Source organism: Lutjanus erythropterus, chromosome 14 (genome assembly GCF_056507025.1).
Source record: "Lutjanus erythropterus isolate fLutEry1 chromosome 14, fLutEry1.hap2, whole genome shotgun sequence".
In the NCBI taxonomy this organism is placed as follows: domain Eukaryota; kingdom Metazoa; phylum Chordata; class Actinopteri; order Lutjaniformes; family Lutjanidae; genus Lutjanus; species Lutjanus erythropterus.
Genome location: NC_139330.1, coordinates 4,893,594 through 4,915,684, shown reverse-complemented (window position 1 = coordinate 4,915,684; position 22,091 = coordinate 4,893,594). Strand labels below are relative to the sequence as shown.

At 38.8% G+C, this 22,091-nt stretch overlaps 2 protein-coding genes and 1 long non-coding RNA gene across 5 annotated transcripts in view; 2 read left to right on the top strand and 1 right to left on the bottom strand.

Moving 5' to 3' along the window:
- col21a1 (collagen, type XXI, alpha 1) overlaps positions 1–2,821 on the top strand; it is a 35,058-nt gene extending 32,237 nt beyond the window's left edge. For 2 of the 3 annotated variants that reach the window (XM_084735964.1, XM_084735963.1), the window contains 6 exons: positions 255–287; positions 377–523; positions 659–713; positions 796–987; positions 1,068–1,145; positions 1,667–2,821. In XM_084735964.1, coding sequence (XP_084592090.1) covers positions 255–287; positions 377–523; positions 659–713; positions 796–987; positions 1,068–1,145; positions 1,667–1,854 — 693 coding nt within the window. In that variant the 3' untranslated portion in view covers positions 1,855–2,821. Of the gene's footprint in view, positions 1–254; positions 288–376; positions 524–658; positions 714–795; positions 988–1,067; positions 1,146–1,666 lie in introns of those variants that run through there. The other variant, XR_014771852.1, reaches the window with a different exon arrangement.
- Positions 1–22,091, bottom strand: part of LOC146315093 (uncharacterized) — a 74,443-nt gene that overhangs the window by 36,372 nt on the left and 15,980 nt on the right. Inside the window, exons 3-4 of the long non-coding RNA XR_014771826.1 lie at positions 17,887–18,022; positions 17,430–17,575 (exon numbers count right to left, since the gene is read on the bottom strand). This is a non-coding gene — a long non-coding RNA (uncharacterized LOC146315093). The remainder of the gene's footprint in view (positions 1–17,429; positions 17,576–17,886; positions 18,023–22,091) is intronic.
- Positions 6,930–21,409, top strand: bmp5 (bone morphogenetic protein 5). Its single transcript, XM_084735241.1, has 7 exons — positions 6,930–8,065; positions 12,632–12,824; positions 17,436–17,584; positions 17,903–18,100; positions 20,029–20,105; positions 20,260–20,370; positions 20,516–21,409. The coding sequence occupies exons 1-7, from the start codon at positions 7,585–7,587 to the stop codon at positions 20,663–20,665; spliced, it is 1,359 nt and encodes a 452-aa protein (XP_084591367.1). The 5' UTR covers positions 6,930–7,584; the 3' UTR covers positions 20,666–21,409.

The following is a 22,091-nucleotide window of genomic DNA, read 5'->3' as shown; positions in this document are numbered from 1 at the left end:
CAACAACTTGATACCCACTCACTGGGTTTTAATATGAATGAAAATCTGAAGCAAGTCAGACTCATGACCACTATTTCCAAGATCTAGGAATTCTAGAAAAACCCGCATGACTGTCTATAACTGTGCATTTTGATGCAGATCTTCAGGCTGAGTTTCTATTACTGCAAAACACATTCTGGGAATTGTGCAGCCTTGTTGGAGGTATGGGCTCTCTACTTTCTAATTTAATGACTTATCCTGACTCTCGCCGACAGGGCCCCGCTGGTCTGATGGGACAAAAAGGAGAGGTATGTTAAGCTGAATGCATTCATCACTGTACTTCCATCCAACATGGATTGTGTCTGTGTTGCTAACACTGGGGTGATATTTTTGCCAGAAAGGGACAACAGGGGAAGCAGGACAGAGAGGTCAAGAAGGTCAAATGGGACGGCCTGGACAGTTGGGTCAGTCAGGCCCACCTGGCCCGCGAGGACTGACAGGGGACACAGGTCTGCCTGGCCCACCTGGACCTGAAGGAAGACCTGTATGTGCATGATACACTGTGCTGACAGCTTTACTGTTGATATTGTTTTAATAATGATGTTGTATCTGATACCGATAAACACGATGGAGTAAATGGTCACTGAAAGTTGAAATGATCCATCACTTTTTATTCCAGGCAAGCATGATATCGGACAATCACATTCGTCAAATCTGCAGAGAGATTCTTCAGTGTGAGTATCATGACAGACTGACTGATGAGGTGTTTCTGTGTGTTGTCAACACACTTCTGAAATCTTCTTTCAATCATCCTAGCGGAGCTGCCTTCATTGTTGGTGAGCAACCAGCACGGTAGCTGTACCAGATGTCAAACCCGGCCCGGATCTCCTGGTCCTCCAGGTCCACCTGGGCCCCAGGGACTCAGGGGTCTTCCTGGACTTAGTGGCTCCAGAGGACAGCTGGGCCACCCTGGACGGCCAGGACACCCTGGTATTAATGGACTCAAAGGTAAAAGCAGCGTCGTAGACAATGGTGTATCATTAAGGATGTTTTGCAGGATACTCAAGCAAGTACACCTGTGTTTGTAGGAGAACCAGGTGTCGATGGTGAGAAGGGGAACCCTGGTCGAACCACTGCTGGAGACCAAGGGCCACCTGGGCTTCCGGGTAAGATTATTCAGTTTGACTAACCATCCACTTGATTTACAGAAAGCCACGTGGAAGCAAGTTTGCTGAGGCGCCAAAGATTTCTGACATTTAAAGGAATAGTGTGTAGAATTTTGGGCATCTAGCTGTGAGCTTGCAGACTGCAAGCGTCTTGTCTCACTCCTCTTTGGTTTTTGTTAAGAAGGCCACAAAACTCAATCTCTATCTAAAGCCAGTGTTTGGTTTGTCTGTTGTGGGCTACTGTAGAAACATGGTGGTTTAACATGGTGGACCCATGCCCTCTGCAAATACCATTAGCTTATGGCCAGCTGACATTTAGACAGTTTTAAACACTCATTTGTGAGAATCTCAAAGCTTTTGGGTCAGTCATAGTAATTCTTAACATGTGGCATAATTATATTCCATTTTGGCCATATTATGCCAATAAATTCCTGTAAATCTTAAACACTGGACCTTTAATAGCACCTTTTACTGCTGTGTTTCCTGTGAACTGATCATAAATTAGTGTTTTATCTCCACAGGTCCAATGGGACCACAGGGGTACGGTAAGCCAGGTTCTCCAGGTAAGCCTGGATCTCCTGGTCTAAACGGAGCAGAGGGAAAAAGCGGTAGTCCTGGCATCCCTGGTCAGCCTGGGGTGTGTGATCCATCCATGTGCTATGGTAGCATGATGAGGCGGGATCCTTACAGCAAAGGGCCAAACTATTGACGTGATGCAGCGTCACTGCAGGCACCAGTCTGGAGCTGATGTGGAACAAACAGCCATTCTCAGGAAGACCTCATCTTTACAGTTTCTCTCTGTCGTGGACACAAAACAGACCTCCTCTAACACCTCTCATGTGATCTCGTGACAGTCAATAGAGCTAGATCCCATCACATTTTTCTGTTAATATTTTGTACTATTATTCACATGTCTTTGAACATGCCTTGAGGTTTTAATGGTGTTGAGAGAATTAATAATTGGCTCATTTTAATGCCTCTCATTTGAGCACCTTGAACTCATGTGCTACCTGTATGTCTGGATCTCTCTGGCCACTGTGGCTGGTACATTTTCCCCTGTTGCCCCCTGGTGTTGCTTTGTTGCATGTTGCTCTCTAAATTTTCAGTGCACATTGGCTGGGTGCCATATGTTCTGTTCAAAAAAAAAAGAAAAAAAAAGTTCCATGTTCAGTGAATTATTTCACCATAAAGTATGTCTGACATTGGCATGTTTCAGCACAAGACTGTGAGTTTGATTTCCTGTAGCTGATTATGAGCTGCTGTAAGCCTGGTGTTCCATGAAGCCTTCAGTTTGACTGTTATGCACTTCACTCTTTATGAAAACCTTTTACAACAGCTAATATTGTGTATCACCCCAGATAAATTAATACGCCCCCCACTATTACAGTACCCATCCATTCTCATGTCATTTTATTCCAATTAGGAACTAAAAGTTTCACCAACTAAGAACATGCTGACATTTAACTTTGAGATTTCATGTCACTTATGTTCCTGAGGCTTACCTTTCATTACTGTAGCAGGTATTTTATTGTTATTTATAAAAGAGTCATAACTGTGTATTTCAGCAGTGACATGTCGTAAACAGCTTTTGTAATTTTATTATTTTGTGTTAAGGTGACTTTTGTATGGATCTTTTTTTTTTTTACTAGAATTAAAATATCTTAATGATTTGTGAACTTACTTTCTTCTGTGTTTTGGGCTTTTAAAGGGAAAATTTAGCACTTTTCATGTAGATTTTCAGTCAGTGTTGATGGTAAATGTGGTCAACTAAAGCAATATACTCCTCAGTGCTGCTATAGCAACCAAAAAAACTTGCACACGAGCTTCTGACACCCATGTTACCAGGTATCACCACACCCGCCTATAACTTCATAAACTTTAAGTACTGAGCAAGTGTTGAAACTCTGTTAGGAACTGAAAGGCTAATAATTTTCTGCAGTTAAATGCAGATAAAACCTTTTGATAAAAGCTTTGATTATTGCTCCTGATAACCTTCAACCCTCAGTCAGGCAGAACCTCATCACGCCATCATCGTCCTGTCAATCAAGTCTGCATAACCTTGGTGTAAGTTTCAACCAATCCACGTGATTTGACACTTACATTAAGATGCTGTCTCGTTTGAGCATCTTTGTTCAGGAAGGAAGAATTGAGATGGAGATGCTAACATCTGTTCATGTTCACTGCCCTTACTAGATCCTCGTTACACCGTCTACAAAATGCTGCTGCTAACACAATCCAACAGATGGTCACATATTATACCTATTTGCAACCAAAGATTATTTTCATTATCAAATAATTGGTAGATTATTTTCTCGATTAATTAATTACACTGTTTCCCAAAGCCCAAGGTGACATCCTCAAATGTTCCGCCTACAACTCAAGGATATTCAGTCATAGAGTAATGGAGAATCACTGTCATAGATGAGTAAGAAAGCAGAAAATATTTCATTTTGAGATTATGAAATCAGAGAAACTGGACTTAAAATTAAGAATCGGTTATCAAAATAGTTGGCGACTAATCTAATAGTCGATTAATAATCAATTAATCATTGCAACTCTGATTCTAACCTGTTCTAGCTGGCTAACGGTGTCTTACAAAATCTTGGCACTCACTTACAGAGCTCTACATGGCCAGGCTCAAAAGTACATTATTGATCTCCTGCACCCCCACACTATGAGTCGAGCGCTGAGGTCCTCCACTCAGGGTCTTCTAAATCTTCCCAGGACACAATTCAAGACTTGGGGAGATCATTCTTTACAAACAGCAGCCCTGAAGCTTTTGGATCGTCTCCCAATAAGCTCAAGATTCTGTGGACTCTTGGGTAGCTTAGGGTATTGAATCTTGTGCCTTTATCTGCTCCCAGCATATTTTTTTCTGGTGCTTTATCTTTGTTTCATTTATTTGAATTCCATTTGATTTTATTTCTTTGACTGTGAAGCACTTTATGACTGTTGCATGTGGAAGATGCTATAAAAATAACTTTGCTTGCCTGCTTGCTTGGTATCACTAGGGTGGATAAAACACAGTGTTAGGTGACAAAAGTAATCATATAGCACACACCCTGATTTACCTAGAGGTTGAGGCTAGAAATCCAAGCTGAAATAGCCTGTAGTTCTTTCTTAATACCAACAACATCTCTGGATGCAGGAAGAACAACAAATTTTGCAGCAGGAGAACTCAGCTTTTTTTGTCAATAGATTATTTACAAAAACTTCTCAGTAGAAAACCCTGTGTCACATACATATAATTTAATGGAAGTATGTTTAATGTTTTCTTTGGCATGATGTTTAAAAGTGAGTCCATCTCATTCAGCTAAAATACATGTTTAATGCTTTCACCACCGTTAGTTTGAAGACACAGGGTTGTGCAGCTTTGTGGGTGTTTATTTGTGCTTTAACTACTATGAAACAATCTGAAAGTAACTTTTTATTTCTCTGATTAACTGGCTTTCTTGCTACGACCACTCTTCCCATTCAGAAAAAGACACGAACCAAAGGAAGCTTCTTGGTGCCGCTATGCAGCATAAACTGCAGCCAGACCCAGACGTCGAAGCTGGATGCACAACATAAACCAAGCGAGGACACAACTGGGAGAGAATCACTGCTTGGTCCATGAACTCCGCCTGGTTTCACAGATATTTCAGGCTGCATAGTCCGACTGGTGGTGTCGGGTGGTTTATCAAAGACGCTAGCAAACCAACACGGGACATAAAATAATCACAGCAGGAACATCACTGGATTTAACTTTATATCTTTAAGTGTTACAGTTAGAGCTGAAAATAACAGCAGAATTAAACAAGTCTGCAGATTTTATGTATCTCCGCAATTCTAATCAATAGCCAGCTTTCTAAACAGAAGTGACTGTTGTTGTTAACACAACATCACTGTGATTTGGTCTATACAGCAACACTGAGGAGTTTCTTGCCTCAACTGACAGACTGAGTGGAAATCCACATGAAACGTGCCAAATTTTCCCTTAAAGTTTCATGTTTATTTCAGGACTCCATCACATCATCGATCTCGTCTTCCTCCTGGAAATGGTTTGACTTTTCTGAGGCGTGGTGTCTGCTCCAAACGCTTCCATTTGTTACTGCAGCATCAAAAAGGATGAAGTGTGATGGCCATGGAAACAGAAAAGAGATCATCACCTGGGTCTTCCTCTAAGGACATAGCACTAGGAAACTTGGATACAAATGCTAGAAAGCATCTGTAGGCGGTGTGAGTGTGTGTGTGAGTGTGTGAGTGTGAGAATCAGAAATAACAACTGAGGTGTAATGGCTTTGCACACTAGATGGCGCTATGTGGTAACATCCCAGCATGTCCAGGAGTTACTGTAGCAAGGAGGGACCTTCCTTTTTTTCAGTTTGGACAGCAGCCACACATCACATGCAAACCTCTGACTATTTGTTTTTAATTGTCCAAAAATTCTTACTTTGACAAATTGTTTAGTTAGTGCCCCTCTGAGAGCAAAGCTTTATGTATTTAAGCTCTTTTCTTTAAATTAACTTGGACTCAAAATCAGCTTTTATAATCATAAAGATGGAAATTCTTGTAGACTGCAGAGACCTTCAGCGGTTCTGTGGCTCTTCATACTGAATTTTTAGTATCTTTATCAGTCTTTCTGTATTTTTCAGTAGCACATTACAATAAGACTACCCTTATAAATGGTTTAAAATGGTTTATAAGTAGGTTATTGATTAAGTTGTAAACACTTTAGAAATATTAATAAGCAATTATGAACATGTTATAACACAAACACTGATTTGGGCAAGATCCAGTTACTGCTTTCTACTATTAAATCTTAATATAGACTTATTACCATTTATAATTAGCAAAGAGAGTCTGATTGTAAAGTGTGAAAGACATTGTGATGACTGGGTGAAAAGAAGTAAGGGAAGACTGTGCCACACCTGGAAGAAGATACCAACCATCTGGTAATTTGATATATTTACTTGATAAATCAAATGAAACTTGTTGACTATTAAGATTAGCTTACGGTGGTTAAATGCATTAACTAATCAACATAAATCTGATGGAGCTGACAGGTTTAAATCCTGCTGATGGAAAAGAAAAAGTAAGCTCAATAAGCAGTGAGATCTGAGGCTCAACATACAGATAAAAGTGGGTTCACTATTTGCAATCTAATGTGTTGTAACAGTTTATAATTTATAAAGTGTTAATCAGATTAATGACCTAATTATAAACCATTTTTAAATGACTTATAATGGTAGTCGTATTGTAAAGTGGCACATATTTTTCTACCTCTGTCATAAAAAATATATTGATACAATTACTAATTAATGTTAAAATGCAGAAAGTAACCTCATACAAGTATCACAATATTAAAGACTATTAAACACCATCTGATTAGTGGTTCGTCTGTGTAACTAATATTCTCTTATTGTAAATGTTTCTTTAAATTAGATATTGAGTTCTTGGATGATGACAGTATTTTCAGTGTTTTTTAAAATTGTAAATCTTATAATTGTCAGCATTGTCACTAATAACTGTAATCGGATTACATCTTCTCTGTAACTGTAATGGAATACAGTTACATTTCTGGTATCCTGATGCCCTGTATGTAGGCTACTGAGGTATCATTTTAAGCGCTGTACATTACAAGCTGGCCAAGTTGTTTGTTTGCATATTTAATCAAATATTTTTTACAGCACCCCTGTGGACTTTGTTTAATCCCTCATATAATAAAAACGGGCTCTTGTTGTTGGTGCTGAATGCAGCTGCAGCTCTCTCCCATAAACACCACGGACTTCAATAAGTTGAGGTGATTAAAAGGCTCTGTCATTATTCTTTCACTCGTTAAGATGGCCTCTCGGATTTCAAGTGTCTCCTTTTACACTCCCGAGCCGCCACATTCATCATGGGAGCAGGCTGAAGTTTTATTGCGGCCGCTAGAGGCGGATGCAAAAACAAAAAAAGTTGAGTGTGGGATGGACTCAGAGGGCAAGTAGGAGCCCCAGTGCGCTCTCAAGGTGGAGGGGGGAGAAAAAGTCAAAGTGGAGAGCTCGTTTCTGTTCACTTCTGACACAGTTCAACACTTTTCATCCACTGGAAACTCCAGGTGATCCCTCGACCGTTATGGGCGTACCTCCGTGTTGGTGCATCACAGAGGAGTAAGGTGAGGGACGGGGTCACATCTCCATAAATACTCGGAGTGTGCGGAGACTTTGGATGGACCCTGGAGGAGGAAATACTGCTGGAGGAAGCTCACGCACAGCAGAGGAGCGCCGAATTTTCTGCAAGCTGATACCTCATTTGTAGAAGAAGAGAAAAATAATCCTCCTCAGTTACCACCGTGAAAGTTGTGGCTCATCTTTCTGATATGGAAAATCTATGACTGAGAGATATAAAGTGTTTTATTTTCTCACAAAGTGCGATGTAGTTCAACTTGTCCACGCTCCAGAGTGAACTCTTTGTCAGGATGACACCTCTGAGCCGCGCTCTGCTCGGACTGGCGTGGAGCTGCTTGAGTTTTCTGTCCTGCGCTCATTGCGGCTTCACTGACAACCATGTGCACTCCAGTTTTATTTACAGGAGGTTGCGCAATCACGAGCGCAGGGAGATCCAGAGAGAGATCCTCTCCATCCTGGGCTTGCCTCACCGGCCGAGGCCCTTCTCTCCCGGGAAGCAGGCGTCCTCCGCGCCGCTCTTCATGCTCGACCTGTACAACGCCATGGCCGTGGAGGAGGAGGAGGAGGAGGAGGGCGCGGGGAAGAGCTTCAGTGCCAAGGCTCAAGGGCACTCCAGGAAAGGGTACTACAGCCCCCAGCATGCCGGGTACTCCCGGGTGGCGCAGCCGTACCGCGCGGCCCCTCTGCTGGGCCACAGCCCCGCGCTCACCTCCACGCACGACACCAACTTCCTCAATGACGCCGACATGGTCATGAGTTTTGTCAATTTAGGTAAGTGGTGTTAAAGCGGGATCATTTCCCACCAGGTTTCCTTAAATCAAAATTAATATCGACATTTGCATGCAGCCAGGTTTCGATTTTATTTAGAGGTGCAGCTCTTTATTTCAAACCTCAAAGTTTTAAAAACTTTCTCCAGCTTCTCTTCACCTTCAGTCCCTCCACTGTGAGGGGAATTAATAAGGTAAATTAAGTCTGTGTTTGATAAAAGCCTAACATTTTGCTCATTCAGTGCAATTTTCTAAACAATCGACTAAGGCTTCAGAATTAATCAAAATATTATTTAAATCACAGTTTATGACCAAGTGCAATATTCAAATCACAGAACTAGAGCTGTAACAATTAATTGATTAATCAATTCTTAAATTAATTGTTAACTATTCTAATAATCAGTTTATCGTGTTGAGTTATTTTTTAATAAAAAATGTCCAATGTCTCTGACTCCAGCTCCTCAAATATGAATATTGTCTGGTTTCTTTACTCCTCTCTGACAGTAAACTGAATATCTTTGAGTTGTGGACAAAGCAAGACATCTGAGGACGTCGTCTTGGACTTTGTGAAACACTGATCAACATTTTCTGACATTTTATGGACCAGACAACTAATCAATTAATCAAGAAAATGATTAACAAATTAATCAATAATGAAAACAATAGTTACAGGAAAGACTTGAAAAATAGTTGCAGTCCCTCAGAGATGCTCTGGCCTACAAATCTCCAGATGTAAGTAAAAATGTTTGTTTGGTCCAGACCCCAACAAATGTCACATCATCACAAGTTGTGATGCAAAAATTATCATTTCCACTAATCATATCGCAATTGCAAAATAATGGCAATATGATTTTTTTAATCATATCGTGCAGCCCTACAATCCACCGCAGACACTGGCCTCTCTGTTGTGTTGCTATCAACACATGTAGTTAATTCTGTTAAAATAATGTAGATTTCTGCCCAAGATGATGTCTTCAAATGTCTTGTGCCATAAAGGAGTAAAGAAACCACAACATATTAACATATGAGAAGCTGGAATCAGAGAATTTTTACTTTTTTTTCTGACAAAACACTAAAATCGATTAATCAATTATCAAAATAGTTGGTGATTAATAATTGATTAATCAATTAACTGTCACAGCAATAGCCAGTATGTTGTTCTATAAAAATGTCCTGATCGTCTCAGCGAGGTTTTACAGCTGCTGATTTCCTGTCACTCAGTTTTTTAATATTCTACCTCTAACATTATGAGAGGACATTTTCAGACATCAGTCATCATCTGGCCTCTGAGGCGTTCAGCTGCTTTTGTCTTGTGTGAAATATTTTGTATTTAGCAGAATTAGGTCCAACATTTTGACCTCATCAATTTGTGCTGCTTTCCATTAAAAAGCAGCTGATGTGTATAATGACTGTGTTTGTTCAGTAGCCGCGACCTTTAACCCAGCAGTTCAGAGCAACTTATCAGATGACTGTCTGACCTTGAGAAAATTGGTCTGAATTATTTCCTGTTGTTAGAAGGGCAGTGATATTATTGACTGATGCTTGTGTATCTTGGGGTTCTGTCACTTAGAGAAAACAGCGGCTCTATTCTTCATATATGTGTTATTTGTAGCATTTATTGCTCTTTAATGAGAAAATATTAAACATGCTACAAGAGAAGTTGAGCAAAAATGATTTATGATGCAGGATTAAAGAATCCTGAATTAATGATATAAAGTCACCACAAATAAACTTTACATAATGTTGGTATTGTAGTGTTAAGGATTTTATTCTCTTAAATATAGAGCAAAACATGTAAAAGTGAATTTGTGTCGAGTTGCCTGGAAGTCTAATCCCTCACCTTGGCCTGAGCCCATCTGTTTCCACTTACCACTATAACAGGGCATGTACACTGTCAGCCTTGAAAGCTCTGCTCTCGTTCTGGGGACTGTCAGTGAAGTGTTCAATGGGGCTCTGTCTTTATTACAGTACGCTCAAATATAGCTACTGACCTCAACTGTTTTAAATATGTCTATGTGGCATTTTGTGCAGTTTAATATCCTTACTGTAACCATTTGAACTTTAAATGTATAAATAAAAAGTCCACACACACACACGAGACTGTACCCAAGAGGATGTAACGATGAAACACACAAAATACGCTTCTGGTGGAATTACACGCACACAGCTTCACTTCACCATGGAGGGAAGGTCATAATTATTTAATCTTCAGCTATGTGAAAGTTAAATGCTGTATGCTAGTGGCACTCCTGCTTCAGATTACTGCCCGTGGCTAATATAATGGAACAGACTCGGTGGGTAAAAGTCAGGCCTGACCTCTGACCTGTTTGTGCTAAGTAACCACAGGCCTCCTCTCCTGATAAAATATCAGGGAAGTGCACCGCACGATATCACCGCGGATGTCAGAAAATCCATTGACCTCAGCCACATGCCTCTTCTCTGCCACCAGGCAGGGGTGTGAGACAGACGTATTAGTAGCATCAAACTGTCTTTTCCAGCACATTTGTAATGATGACACACTGAGGCTCAGTGATCTGTGATTAAAGCCAGAGGGGCTTTATTTTATCTGCAAAAAGAGATGCAACACCTATAGTACCATCATATCCTTCATGATATATTTTTATATTTGTAATGATTAAAAAAAGATAATAACGTAATAATGGCAATATTATGGTGTAAGAGGCAGCTTCACTAGTGTGGAAGTGGTTTGGTTACACAAGATCAGATGTACAATAAACTACAGAAAAATGTAAGAAGTGCAAGAAGACTGTAACACAAAAAAGGGACAATACAACAAATTAATTTTAACACCTCAAGCAGAATCACCTCGTTTAGTACGAGAAGAGTCAGAAATCTAGGAGAGCTCAACAGCTATTTGAGTTCAAAAACAAAAATACCCTAAAATACTGAGATGATATTTCGGGGTCATATTGCCCACCCCCAGGCCCTCCAGGATTTCATGGGCCTTCTTTTGGATTGCTGTGGTCCAAAATGTTTGATTTCATGTCAGCTTTTCTAAAAAGCTGTGAGGCATGTGCTGATGCAACTTTTTTTGTGAAAACTGAAAAAAAAAACAAAAAAAAAAAAACAATTGTTTTTTTGTGTTTTGTTGATTTTGGATTCCCCCTGTGGACAAAAGCAGTACCATTTCCCACCACAATAACCACAAAACATAACAGCCACAAAATGGTACAGGAAAAATATAATTATCTGAATAAAAATCTCCTCCTGCTTCTCTTTAACTGGCTGGTTAACATACTACTCACTGTAACCTTAGCTGAAAAAATGTAAACACAAGCTTTTCTCATCTGAGTCCAACCTGGCTGCAGCCATTAAGAATAACTGTGTAGAAATATCCAATCTTTTCGCAGATGGTCTCGTTTGCTTATGTAGGTCATATAGAGGCACCAGTAATAAATTGAGGCTATATCATGAACAGTTGAAAACTCCTTTTAGTAGCTTTAAAAATCAAAGGCAACTTGCTCCACTGAGAATAAAAACACTACGTCACCTTAACAAAAAGGCTCAGGATTAAAAAAAATTCTAATATGCTTTATTTGTAAATGAAGAAGTGCACCTGAGGGGCTTTAAACAAAGGAGCAAAATCTCTTTGGAGCTCCAAAACAGTCAAAACACAAAGAACAAAATTATAACATATAAAAGTGCACAGAGCACTGATAAGTGTCACCAACACTGACAAACCTCATGTTCTTTTCAGTACCTAGAGACGGTCATGTATGATGAAGTTTGCTCGGGGGAACTGCTATGATTGGTGGGACTCACGGGACGCTACAATGATTGGTCATATTTGTGGAAAAGTTGCTGTGATTGGACAAAATTGCCAGGTCATGCAGAATTCACAGGGATTGGTTGAATTTGTGTTAATTGTTGCTGAAACTGCAACATCTCATCTTCCTGGAGGAACTGAAAAATAGATGCAACAACCTGAAAAATCAAGCTGTACATATCTTCTTATTTATTTTCATGCAGGCAAAATATAAGTTTATGAGTTTTTACCAAAAATAACAGGCCTAAAAATACATCTTATGTTATTCATTATATTGGAAATATTTTGCTTTATAGGTTAAGTGTTAAACACTCTTAGTTCATTGTATGAAAGCTACAGGAGGTCAGGATGAGGTCAGAAATGAGGTCAGAGTAGACGCTCACATGACGTTGAAGAATCCTGTCTGGTCTTTCCTCTCACTTGAGGAGCAGACGAAAGTGTCTTTAATTGAAATCAGCCTGTTTTTCTTAACTGACAGCCCATTCATCATGGCCGGAGAATGCAGTTAGGCACACAGTAGAGGGCCTGTCTGGGAACGGCTACCTGTATTCAGTTGACTGATTTAATGAACTGGAAAGTGCTTTTGTTGGTAGTCAAAATGTTTGGCTTGGACCTGGAATGTAAAAGAAGATGTGATAAATTACTCTTTTTCTGTACATTAATGCCGCCATATTTTTCTCCTGTGAGCAGCGCACACAGCGGCTCAGCAGATGAAGCCATATTTTTTGATCAGCTTTGCTGCCAGTAAAAATGAAATTCATCAGAAAATATTTTCTTTCCCAGTCGAGAAAGATAAAGATTTTTCTCACCAACGAAGACACTACAAGGAGTTCCGATTTGATCTGACTCAGATCCCAGACGGAGAGGCGGTGACGGCTGCAGAGTTTCGGATCTATAAGGACCGCAGTCACTCCCGCTACGATAACATCACCCTGAAGGTTTCCATATATCAAGTCATCAAGGAATATCAAAACAAGTAAGTACATAATCACCTGAAAACAAACATTAAAGACTGCGCTGGATTGTAACTAAGTACATTTACTCAAGTACTGCACTTAAGTACTATTTTGAGGAACTTGCACTTAATGTCAGTATCTCTATTTTTTGTTTCTTTATTACATTTATCTGACACATATATAATTACTTGTTACTTTTAAAAATAGAATTTTATATACAAAACATAGCTTACAAAAATACAGTATCAATTATATTATTGATTAATCTGTCAGTTACTTGCTCACTAAACTGATTAGTTGCCTGGTCCATAAAAGATATCAGAAAATGTTGATCACTGTTTCCCAAACTCCAGTGTGACGTCCTCTAATGTCTTGTTTTGTCCCCAAGAAGCTTAATCTGGGAATTTGGACCTTTTGTTCTTAAAAAAAAAAAAAACTCCAGATGATTAATCAATTATCAAAATAGTTGGCAAATTAATTTAATAGTCAATTAATAATCAATGATAAGAACTTTTACTTTTGATACTTTACATTTTTCTGACAATACTTCTGTTAGTGTACTTAAGTAAAATGATTAGTACTAGTATGATATTGCTATATAGATAAATCACTTTACTAAGGATAAAAGGTTGACATTTGGCATTTGACAGAAAATTAAAGGCATAATATGCAAAAATTTTCCAAAAAAAAAACAAATGTATAGACTCATATGAACAAAATCCCTTTCTGTCATCACGTCAAATGTCTGGTGTGTGGTATCTGCAGAGAGCCTGTCTGCTGTCTGCTCGAGATGTTTCACCAACCCAAAACGTTGGTATCTGACATCCTGGGACGTTCTGGTATGTTTAAGAACAGCTCAGACAAATCCCACTGATTCTACCTTTAATCTGGCCTCATATAATCAGTCAGCCAGTGGAGTCAAAAATAAAAAAATGAAAAGAGACAATACAGGCTGAGGACTCAAGAGGAGGATTTCATGCAGTTGTCTTATATCGCAGTTAAAAAAGCAAACAGTCCAACAGCCATTGTCTCGCACGGTTGTAACTTTCCACTCACGTAGAACGGCCTTCTATCTCCAACTCTGTTCTCCTTCATTCGCACCATGTCTGCCTTACAAATATAGTTCTCGGATAAAGAGAACTCCATTAGCAAGTTGGCCACTTACGAAGCTTGGAAGGTCCATCAGTTATCACTCGTCTTGTGTTGCCTGCCAAGCTGGCCGTGTCCCAGATGAAACCATGAGGGCCCATGTCAGGAGGTGGGAGGGGGGGGCTCCCTCGGGTGCTCCCGTGGTCACTGTTATGCCCACCACCTGCCTGTCTTAACAATATTCCGGAAGTTTAAAGCATGACATAGCTGAATACACAAGGGTGTACTTAAAAGTGGGCCCACGTTTGCTTGCCAAAAATGTGTGTGGGTGATTGAAGGGGAGATATGGCCCTCCTGGGCTTTGAAAAGGTCCAACTCAATGGACTCTGCCATCTTAAAGGGGAAGACTGCTCAGTTTAAGCTTTCACACACGTTTTCACAGGGAATAGTGTGTTTTAGTGAGTGTTCACAAAGAACGATTCTTTCCCAATGTGAGCAATCTTAGAAAAACAAGACTGGAATATGTGATTTTAAAAGTTTTCCCTCAACTTCAAAAGCCAGAATTAATTAAATTTTATGAGTGCAATTAGTTTGTAAAACCATACACCTTCTTTTATGTTTTTCTTCAACACATCAGACAGAATATTAAAACTGTATATGCAAATTAGTCACTTCACACCAAAGGTTTTTAGTGTGTTGTTTCGACAAAGCTGACTTGTGCATGTAGTAAAGAGTGGTTAAGGAGCCATATGTCCAAAAGTGAGTACTGGAGTCCAAACAGATGATACATCGAATAGGTTTAAATCCTGTTTATACACAATCTATGGTTGAAGCGAGTTGTTTCCCCCTGTCCACTCTTCAGCAGCCTCGGTGCAGCTCAGGCAGGCTGCAGGAGCGCAGGATGAGCACCACATGATAATCTGACAATAAAAAGTGATGACAAGTCCTCCACTGCAAGTTGATCAGCTGTTTTTCCTTTTCATTATCACTATCTGTTTCTGACACTGTACAGCATGTATAAGCCCTATACATGCTCTAAAACTCCTTTGTTAAGCAGTGTTAAAGGGTTTTAGATAGTGACCCCCTTCACTATTAGTTTGACTACAGGATGCTCGATTTGCTGGTGATAAAAGTCTGCAAAGTTCTGTTTACAGTCACTCTTTCTCACCAAAACACATCATGAGTGTGGTTGAGATCTAATAAATGCATTTCCAGAGCCATGTGTCCTTGTTAGCAGTTCTCTTCTTCCTCTGTTGGCACATTGCAACATTTTTTTGGTGCTTTACTGCCCCTGACTGTCCGCTGGGAAAACCATCGTCCTTGTGCACATGAACGGAAGAAGATACTAACAAAACAAGGAGCTCGTAAAAACATATTACTTCATATTGCTGCAGGACTAGTGGTCAACTCCACAGGGTACCTTTAAAGTCAGACGACTACACACCGGCTTGACCTCCTTTCAATCCACTATGTCAACGTCACACTATGCCCTGAACTTTGCTACTGAACATAAACTGCTCACGGAGAACGGTGGCATATGAACATAATTTGCAGGAGTCAGGCTTGTTTAAAAGGAGAAGTTATGTCGATCCCTGGTATCCAAACACTTTATCTCACTCTGCATGGAACAGTACATCCAGTAATCACAGATGAAGGGGTGGGATAAACATTTCCCTCTTGGATATGGCTATGGGAATAGTGAATTCTAAGTAACACAAACTAAAACACTTAAACGGATATAAGTGTAATACTGAACATTTTAAAGAGGAAGTTCAACAGTATGTCACTCAGAAGCTCTGACCTTGAGTGGAATTCCACATGAGGTTGAGTTTTATTACACCTGTAATAAACACATGAATAATTCCTGAGCTATTGGGGCCACATGGAAAATGTTGGTTCGCTCCGACCAGCACCATGTAACCACAAAAACTGAACAGGCGCTGCCTTATCCGATCTGCCACTTGAAAGGAATCCAATGCAAATTGCGAAGCGGGGCTTTTTCAACTCAGGGTTGATTGATGCCGTATGTCAGGCTCATATTAAAAATACACAACGTCTGATATACATGATTCATAACTCCTGAAATGTTTTGCCAATCAAATAGCTGAAATCTTGGCACACGTTTTACCACACAACTCTGCAGCTTATTAAAGAGTCACAGCTTCTTCAACAATAGCTGCCCTGCTTTCTTTTTATCTCCAGCACAAAGTTGGCGCACAAAAATGACTTTTACTCATAAAATCACCAGATTTCATGACAGAAAGCTTTTTTAGAGAAGAATGTTTGGTTTCAAAAGGGTAAAGACATGATGAAACTAATAAAAGCCACTCAGTTTGGCTTCTGCAACAGAGTTTGGGGTCAAGCATCCATTTGTGTTCAGTCAGTGATACCTCGTTTATCTGTTACAGTCTAACTGGTTAAGACCTCTTGGATTCAGTCTAAATGCCCTCAAAGGAGCATATGGTTTCTTTTTGTGTCCCATTAAAACTATGCAGCGTTAAGGTGCACAGGCAGTTTTTATTTGTTCTAGAACTTGATGCGTTGTAGCACTGAGGTTTTGTAATTTGTTTATAATGCAGCAGTAAAGTGACCACATTCATTCCACCATCTGTTTGACCGTCGTGGCTCTGAAACCCACAAGTAATAATCCTGAAAACCAACAAACCCACAGGCGAAAAATTCAAATATATTTACTGGATTATGATATAATAATCACTGTACGTTTTTGTTATGTAATAGCAGTTGCTGCTTGCATGTACAGTGTGTCCTGGCTGCTTGAGTGTGTCATTTTAACTGCAGGTTATTTAAAGGGACAGTTCACTTCATTTTCCCCTGGCCTGTAGTGCTGCTAATCTATCTAGATAGTTTTTGGTGTGAGCTGCAGAGTTTTGGAGAAATCAGCCATAGAGATGTCTGCCTTCTCTGCAATATAATGGGACATAAATGGCACTCTGCTTATGGTGCTCAAAGCGCCAAAAATATTTTTGAAATTTTCAACACCAGTGTCTCTTCGCAAAAATCATGGGAGTTTTGAGCCCGACTCAAACTCTTACATCGTGAAATAAGCTAAAAAAAAAGTTTTTAAACTTTTTAAAAATGCCTCAACTTTTAAAAATCTATTCTAAAAAATTGCCTTGAAATGTTGAATTTTCTCAACTTTTTCATTTTTACAGTGTAGGGACTGTTTCTTTTTACAATACAATCTACCGGAACTACTCTTTTTAAGACTAGAAAGAAAACAGTTCCTATATGAAACTGCTTTAAACAAGGTCTGTGGATTATCTTCAATAATTGAGTCATGATTTCTGGATAGAGACACTGCTGTTGAATTTTTCACATTAATTTTTTTAGAGCTTTGAGCACCACAAGTTGAGTGCCATTTAGTCTCATTATATTGGAGAGAAAGCAGACATCTCTACGGTGGATATCTCCAAAACAACTGAGACTAAAACAAACTAGATGGATAAACCACACTACAGGCTGGATTTGGAGGTGAACTGTCCCTTTAATGTGTCATATCTGTGTTTTTTTCTCACCTTCAGAGATGCAGAGACGTTCTTGCTCGACTCCAAAAAGGTCCAGGCGTCTGACGGGGGCTGGCTGGTGTTCGACATCACGGCCACCAGTAACCACTGGGTGATGAACCCACAGCAGAACCTGGGCCTGCAGCTCTGTGTGGAGACTGTAGACGGCAAGTCAAGCTTTCAGTTTTTCTGTCAATGAATTTGACATTTGTTCTCCAGATTTATGTCAGACTGTTGGACTGTAGAAAAGGTCAGGAAGTTTATCTTTGGAGACAATCCACAAAGTCTGCGTTTGATAAAACAAACAGTCTCATTGACTGCAGGGTTGACCATTTGTGGACTGACATTATTCACCACCAACAGTCTAGTCCTGGTAAAAGAGCTGGGTTTCAGATACACATTTGAAAGCAATCATAAACTGATAAAATACGCTACTTTTCTTGAGTTTTATTTTGAAAGTTTTATTTACCTTCTGTTTTTTAAAGGACGAAGTATCAACATAAAATCTGCTGGAATCATCGGGAGGAACGGGCCTCAGTCCAAACAGCCGTTCCTGGTTGCTTTCTTCAAGGCCAGCGGGGTGTTGCTTCGCTCTGTCAGAGCCGCTGGTGGGAAGAAAAAGAACCACAATCGCAATAAATCTGCTAATCAACAAGAATCATCCAGGGCACCAAAACCTGGAGGTATGTACACTTTTATGATGTAGTTGAAATGCTTATCATTTATTTTATCCTGACACGTCAGATCTCTGAATTAGATACATCGTTCCATCAGAGTGTCCATCCATTTGTCAGACTAAACAACTTCATTTCCTGCAGTGAGATATCTCCACCATCACTGGACAGATCGCCAAGAAGTTAAAAATAATTTCAGCTATAAAATAATGTATAATATGAGATGATGATTCCTAATCATTTTGTCACAGATTTCAATTTGTATATCAGAAATACTTGCTAGCTGTACATACAGTGTAACAGGCAAACTGCCATGAAATGTGCTGAGCAACGTCCTCCGTGCTCCCCAGAGGATGAAACCTTTCACTTTTCTAACTGCATTCATCCCTCTCCTTTAGTGCCAGCCTCAAAACAAACCATATTCAGACTTTCTACACCTTTTCAAAATGTGTCACCTGTCTGTAAGAAGACGTGGCATCCTACATAACCAGGCTGAACCAATGTCTGACTTATTTTATTTCTTTTATTTCTAAAAAGTGAACTATTCAGTCAGGTTATTATAAAAGTAATACTGTTGCCATTTCAAGCACTTTATCTAAAATCCAACCACTTCACAAATCTTGAAAACACCACATTAAAAATCAAGTCTTTTAAAAGATTTCCACTGTGGGGTGTACCGAACATCACAGGTTAAGGGAATTTTAAATTTAGCATTTACTTAATTACTGATCAGCAAGTGGTGAAAGAACATTAAGGTGAAGTCTAAGTACTGAGAGATATAATGTGGCACAGCCCTGTAATGGACTGTCCTGTACACCTCATTAATCATGAATTATTTCAAGGATTAATTAATGACCCGAAAAGTTTTATGGATTATTATAACCTTCATGGTTAATTTGCCTGTTGTATAAATTAATGACCCTCACACTGATGTGATGATGTAAGCAGTAATTCATAAATCAAACTATGTATGTAAATGATTAATCATCAATAATTTATCACTTTTAAGAATTTAATCAATTAAAGGTTTATTAATGCATGTTTTTTGTGTGATTTGTCTGGAGCTCAAGTTTACACATGATTTGGTTTGATCTGTCTTGTTAGTCTAGAAATTACATCTGTTTTTTTTTAATATTGACTCATGGACAAAGCAGCTGTTTTGAGTCAAATCCTTATTGTTTTATTATTCTGTTCATTTAAATTGTTTTAGCTTCATGAATTAATGTTTAACATAACTAATACAGCTAGAATTGTTTAAAGCTACCACAGGTAGTTTTCACTGGTGAGGAAACAGATTTAATTTAATACTGATGCCTCTACATGACCTACATAAGCAAACAAGACCATCCACATGGAGATTTGATATTATAGTTGTTCTTAACGGCTGCGGCCAGGTCTGGTTCTCCTTGACATCAGATGAAACAAGCCTGTGTTTATGTTTTCACAGGCAAAGTTACACTTAATATTATGTTAGTCCATTAAAAAGAAGCAGGAGGGGATTTTTACACAGATAATTTTATTTTTGATGTTATATTTTCTGGTTATTGTGCAGGAAACCACAGGGGCCCCCAAAATCAACAAAATATGAAAGTTCCTTGTAGAAGCTTTAAATAAAACTTAAAACGAGAAAAATACATATGATTTCTATCTTATTAATCATTAATGTTTAATCGATTATTGATTGTTAACATGTTCAACTATCAGTTCAGGAAAATGCACAACCCTAAATCAAATCTCTAGAGTTTTTTTTTAATAGTATAACATTTATAGGAAAAACTTACAGTTTATCACAACAATGTAATGATTAACAGGCTAAAGATGCTCTCATGTACTCAGAAGTTGTTTTTATAGATTGCCTATATGTATTTGCCACTGTTGTGCTAAGAAAATAAAAAGATAGAAACTACCATTACTTTCTTTTATGATTATTTTTTCAGATTACAACACAAGTGAGCAGAAGCAAGCCTGCAAGAAGCATGAACTTTATGTCAGTTTTCGAGATTTGGGCTGGCAGGTAAGACAAAATTATTTCATTTTATCACAAAACATTTGTAACACTAACAAGAAGTAATAACACAGTGAACAAAATACTTCTTGCTGAGGTTTTAAGGTGACACTAAGAGAACTCAACATGTGTCGTAAATAAAAGACACTAATTTTTTGTTCAGGATTGGATCATTGCACCTGAGGGCTATGCTGCTTTTTACTGCGATGGTGAATGCTCTTTTCCACTCAACGCACACATGAATGCAACAAATCATGCAATTGTGCAAACCCTGGTGAGTATTCTTCAGAGTGTACTGCACATGTGTACTGCAATAAAAGGACGTTATAAGCTACCACAATGTTCTTAGCAGTTATAATTCATTTGAAACTCACAGCTGTTGCACCTCTTTTAAACCTACTTTATGCTCTCATTTATAGGTCCATTTAATGTTTCCTGACAATGTGCCAAAGCCGTGCTGTGCCCCAACCAAGCTCAACGCAATATCAGTGCTTTACTTTGATGACAGCTCGAACGTTATCCTCAAGAAATACAGAAATATGGTAGTTAGGTCTTGTGGTTGCCATTAGTGGCCGGGGGTAACTTTAATTTATGCTATCTGGTACGGGAATCGCTGGAAAACACATCTGCTGCAGGTGTGATGTGATGTACAGTATTATGTATATAAAGTTTTATTACCTAATTTATTTTCTTTTTTAAAAATAGCACTGAATATTGTGATATTTAAATGATTAGGACAAAATGTTGATTTTAGGTTACGCCAGTTATCATTTAACTTTTGTGTCCGTTGGCATATACTCTCTCTTAGTTACGTCTGTATGATAACTTTTATGAGCTAAATATTCACTGGAGTCATCATGATACATAAGATCACTTCCCCTTCCGCTTGTTTTTCCACTTTCATAATGAACTTGTGCTATAAATGCAAGTAGAATTATGTCTGGATGTCAGTATATGATGTTTTTCTTCAATGCTAATTTTGTAATTAGTTTGTTTGTGTAATGAACCAATAAATGACTGACATACAGAATAATGTCACAAAATACAGCATCACAAGTTAAAGGAGAAATGTGTAATATATTTACTGTAATTTACCATAAAGTGATAACAACGCTGCAACCACAGCTGGAATAACTGTTTTTGTTGGCCTGTTTTACATAAATTAGAGTTCATATTAATGTTCACCGAAGTCTGAGTCTGATGATGAGTGGAAAGAAATCCTTAATAATCTTTTATAAGGAGTAGATAATTCTAATGGTTAAATTTAGCAATATGTTAATAGAGACTGGCAGGCAGTAAGACAGACAGCCATTCAGAACCTCCAGCTGCAGCAGCTTCCTTTGCTCTTCACAGCAGAACCTGTCTGTGAAAAGCTAACTTAGCTGGTCAGCAGCTAGGAGTCGTCATGATTTTTTTTCGTGAGCAAACGTGGATGATCGCATCGATCACATTTGTTTCTCTACCCGCAGCATCCAGCACCAAAACGTATCTGGAAGCCCTCCGGTTTTAGGCAATAATTTTAATTCTTTAGCCTGACTCGTTGCAGCTACCTAGCTGGCTCACTTTTACAACAAACCCCTGTAGACCTCCGTTACACAGGTTACCCACAAGCCCACCTTCCTTAAAGGGGAGGGCTTCAGCAGTAACACATGACTTAAGCAAAAGTACAAAAGTATAAGTAAAAGTTCTGCATTCTAACCTTCAATAAAATAAAGTATTGCAGCAAAATTTACTTAAAGTGTCAGAAGTAAATAAAGTAAATAAATACTTATTGTGCAGTAAAATGGTCCCTGTCATTGCTTTACTCTCATATCTTTAGTTTTTGGATACATTAGAGCTGCATTAATGTGTATGTTGCATTTTACTGCTGTAGATGTTTAAGGTTTTGCTCATTTAAGCTATTTTACATACTGTTGAGAAGGTTAATATTAAGTATTTAAGCATCATATTCTATTCGTCATGTGAATTTATGATGTTATTTTTGACAAACTTGAG

Excerpts from the sequence above, each read along its gene's own strand:
- bmp5 (XM_084735241.1), top strand. The coding sequence starts at position 7,585 with ATGACACCTCTGAGCCGCGCTCTGCTCGGACTGGCGTGGAGCTGCTTG. Across the intron at positions 8,066-12,631 it reads CATGAGTTTTGTCAATTTAG|TCGAGAAAGATAAAGATTTT; the intron begins GTAAGTGGTGTT and ends TTTCTTTCCCAG. Across the intron at positions 17,585-17,902 it reads CTGTGTGGAGACTGTAGACG|GACGAAGTATCAACATAAAA; the intron begins GCAAGTCAAGCT and ends TGTTTTTTAAAG.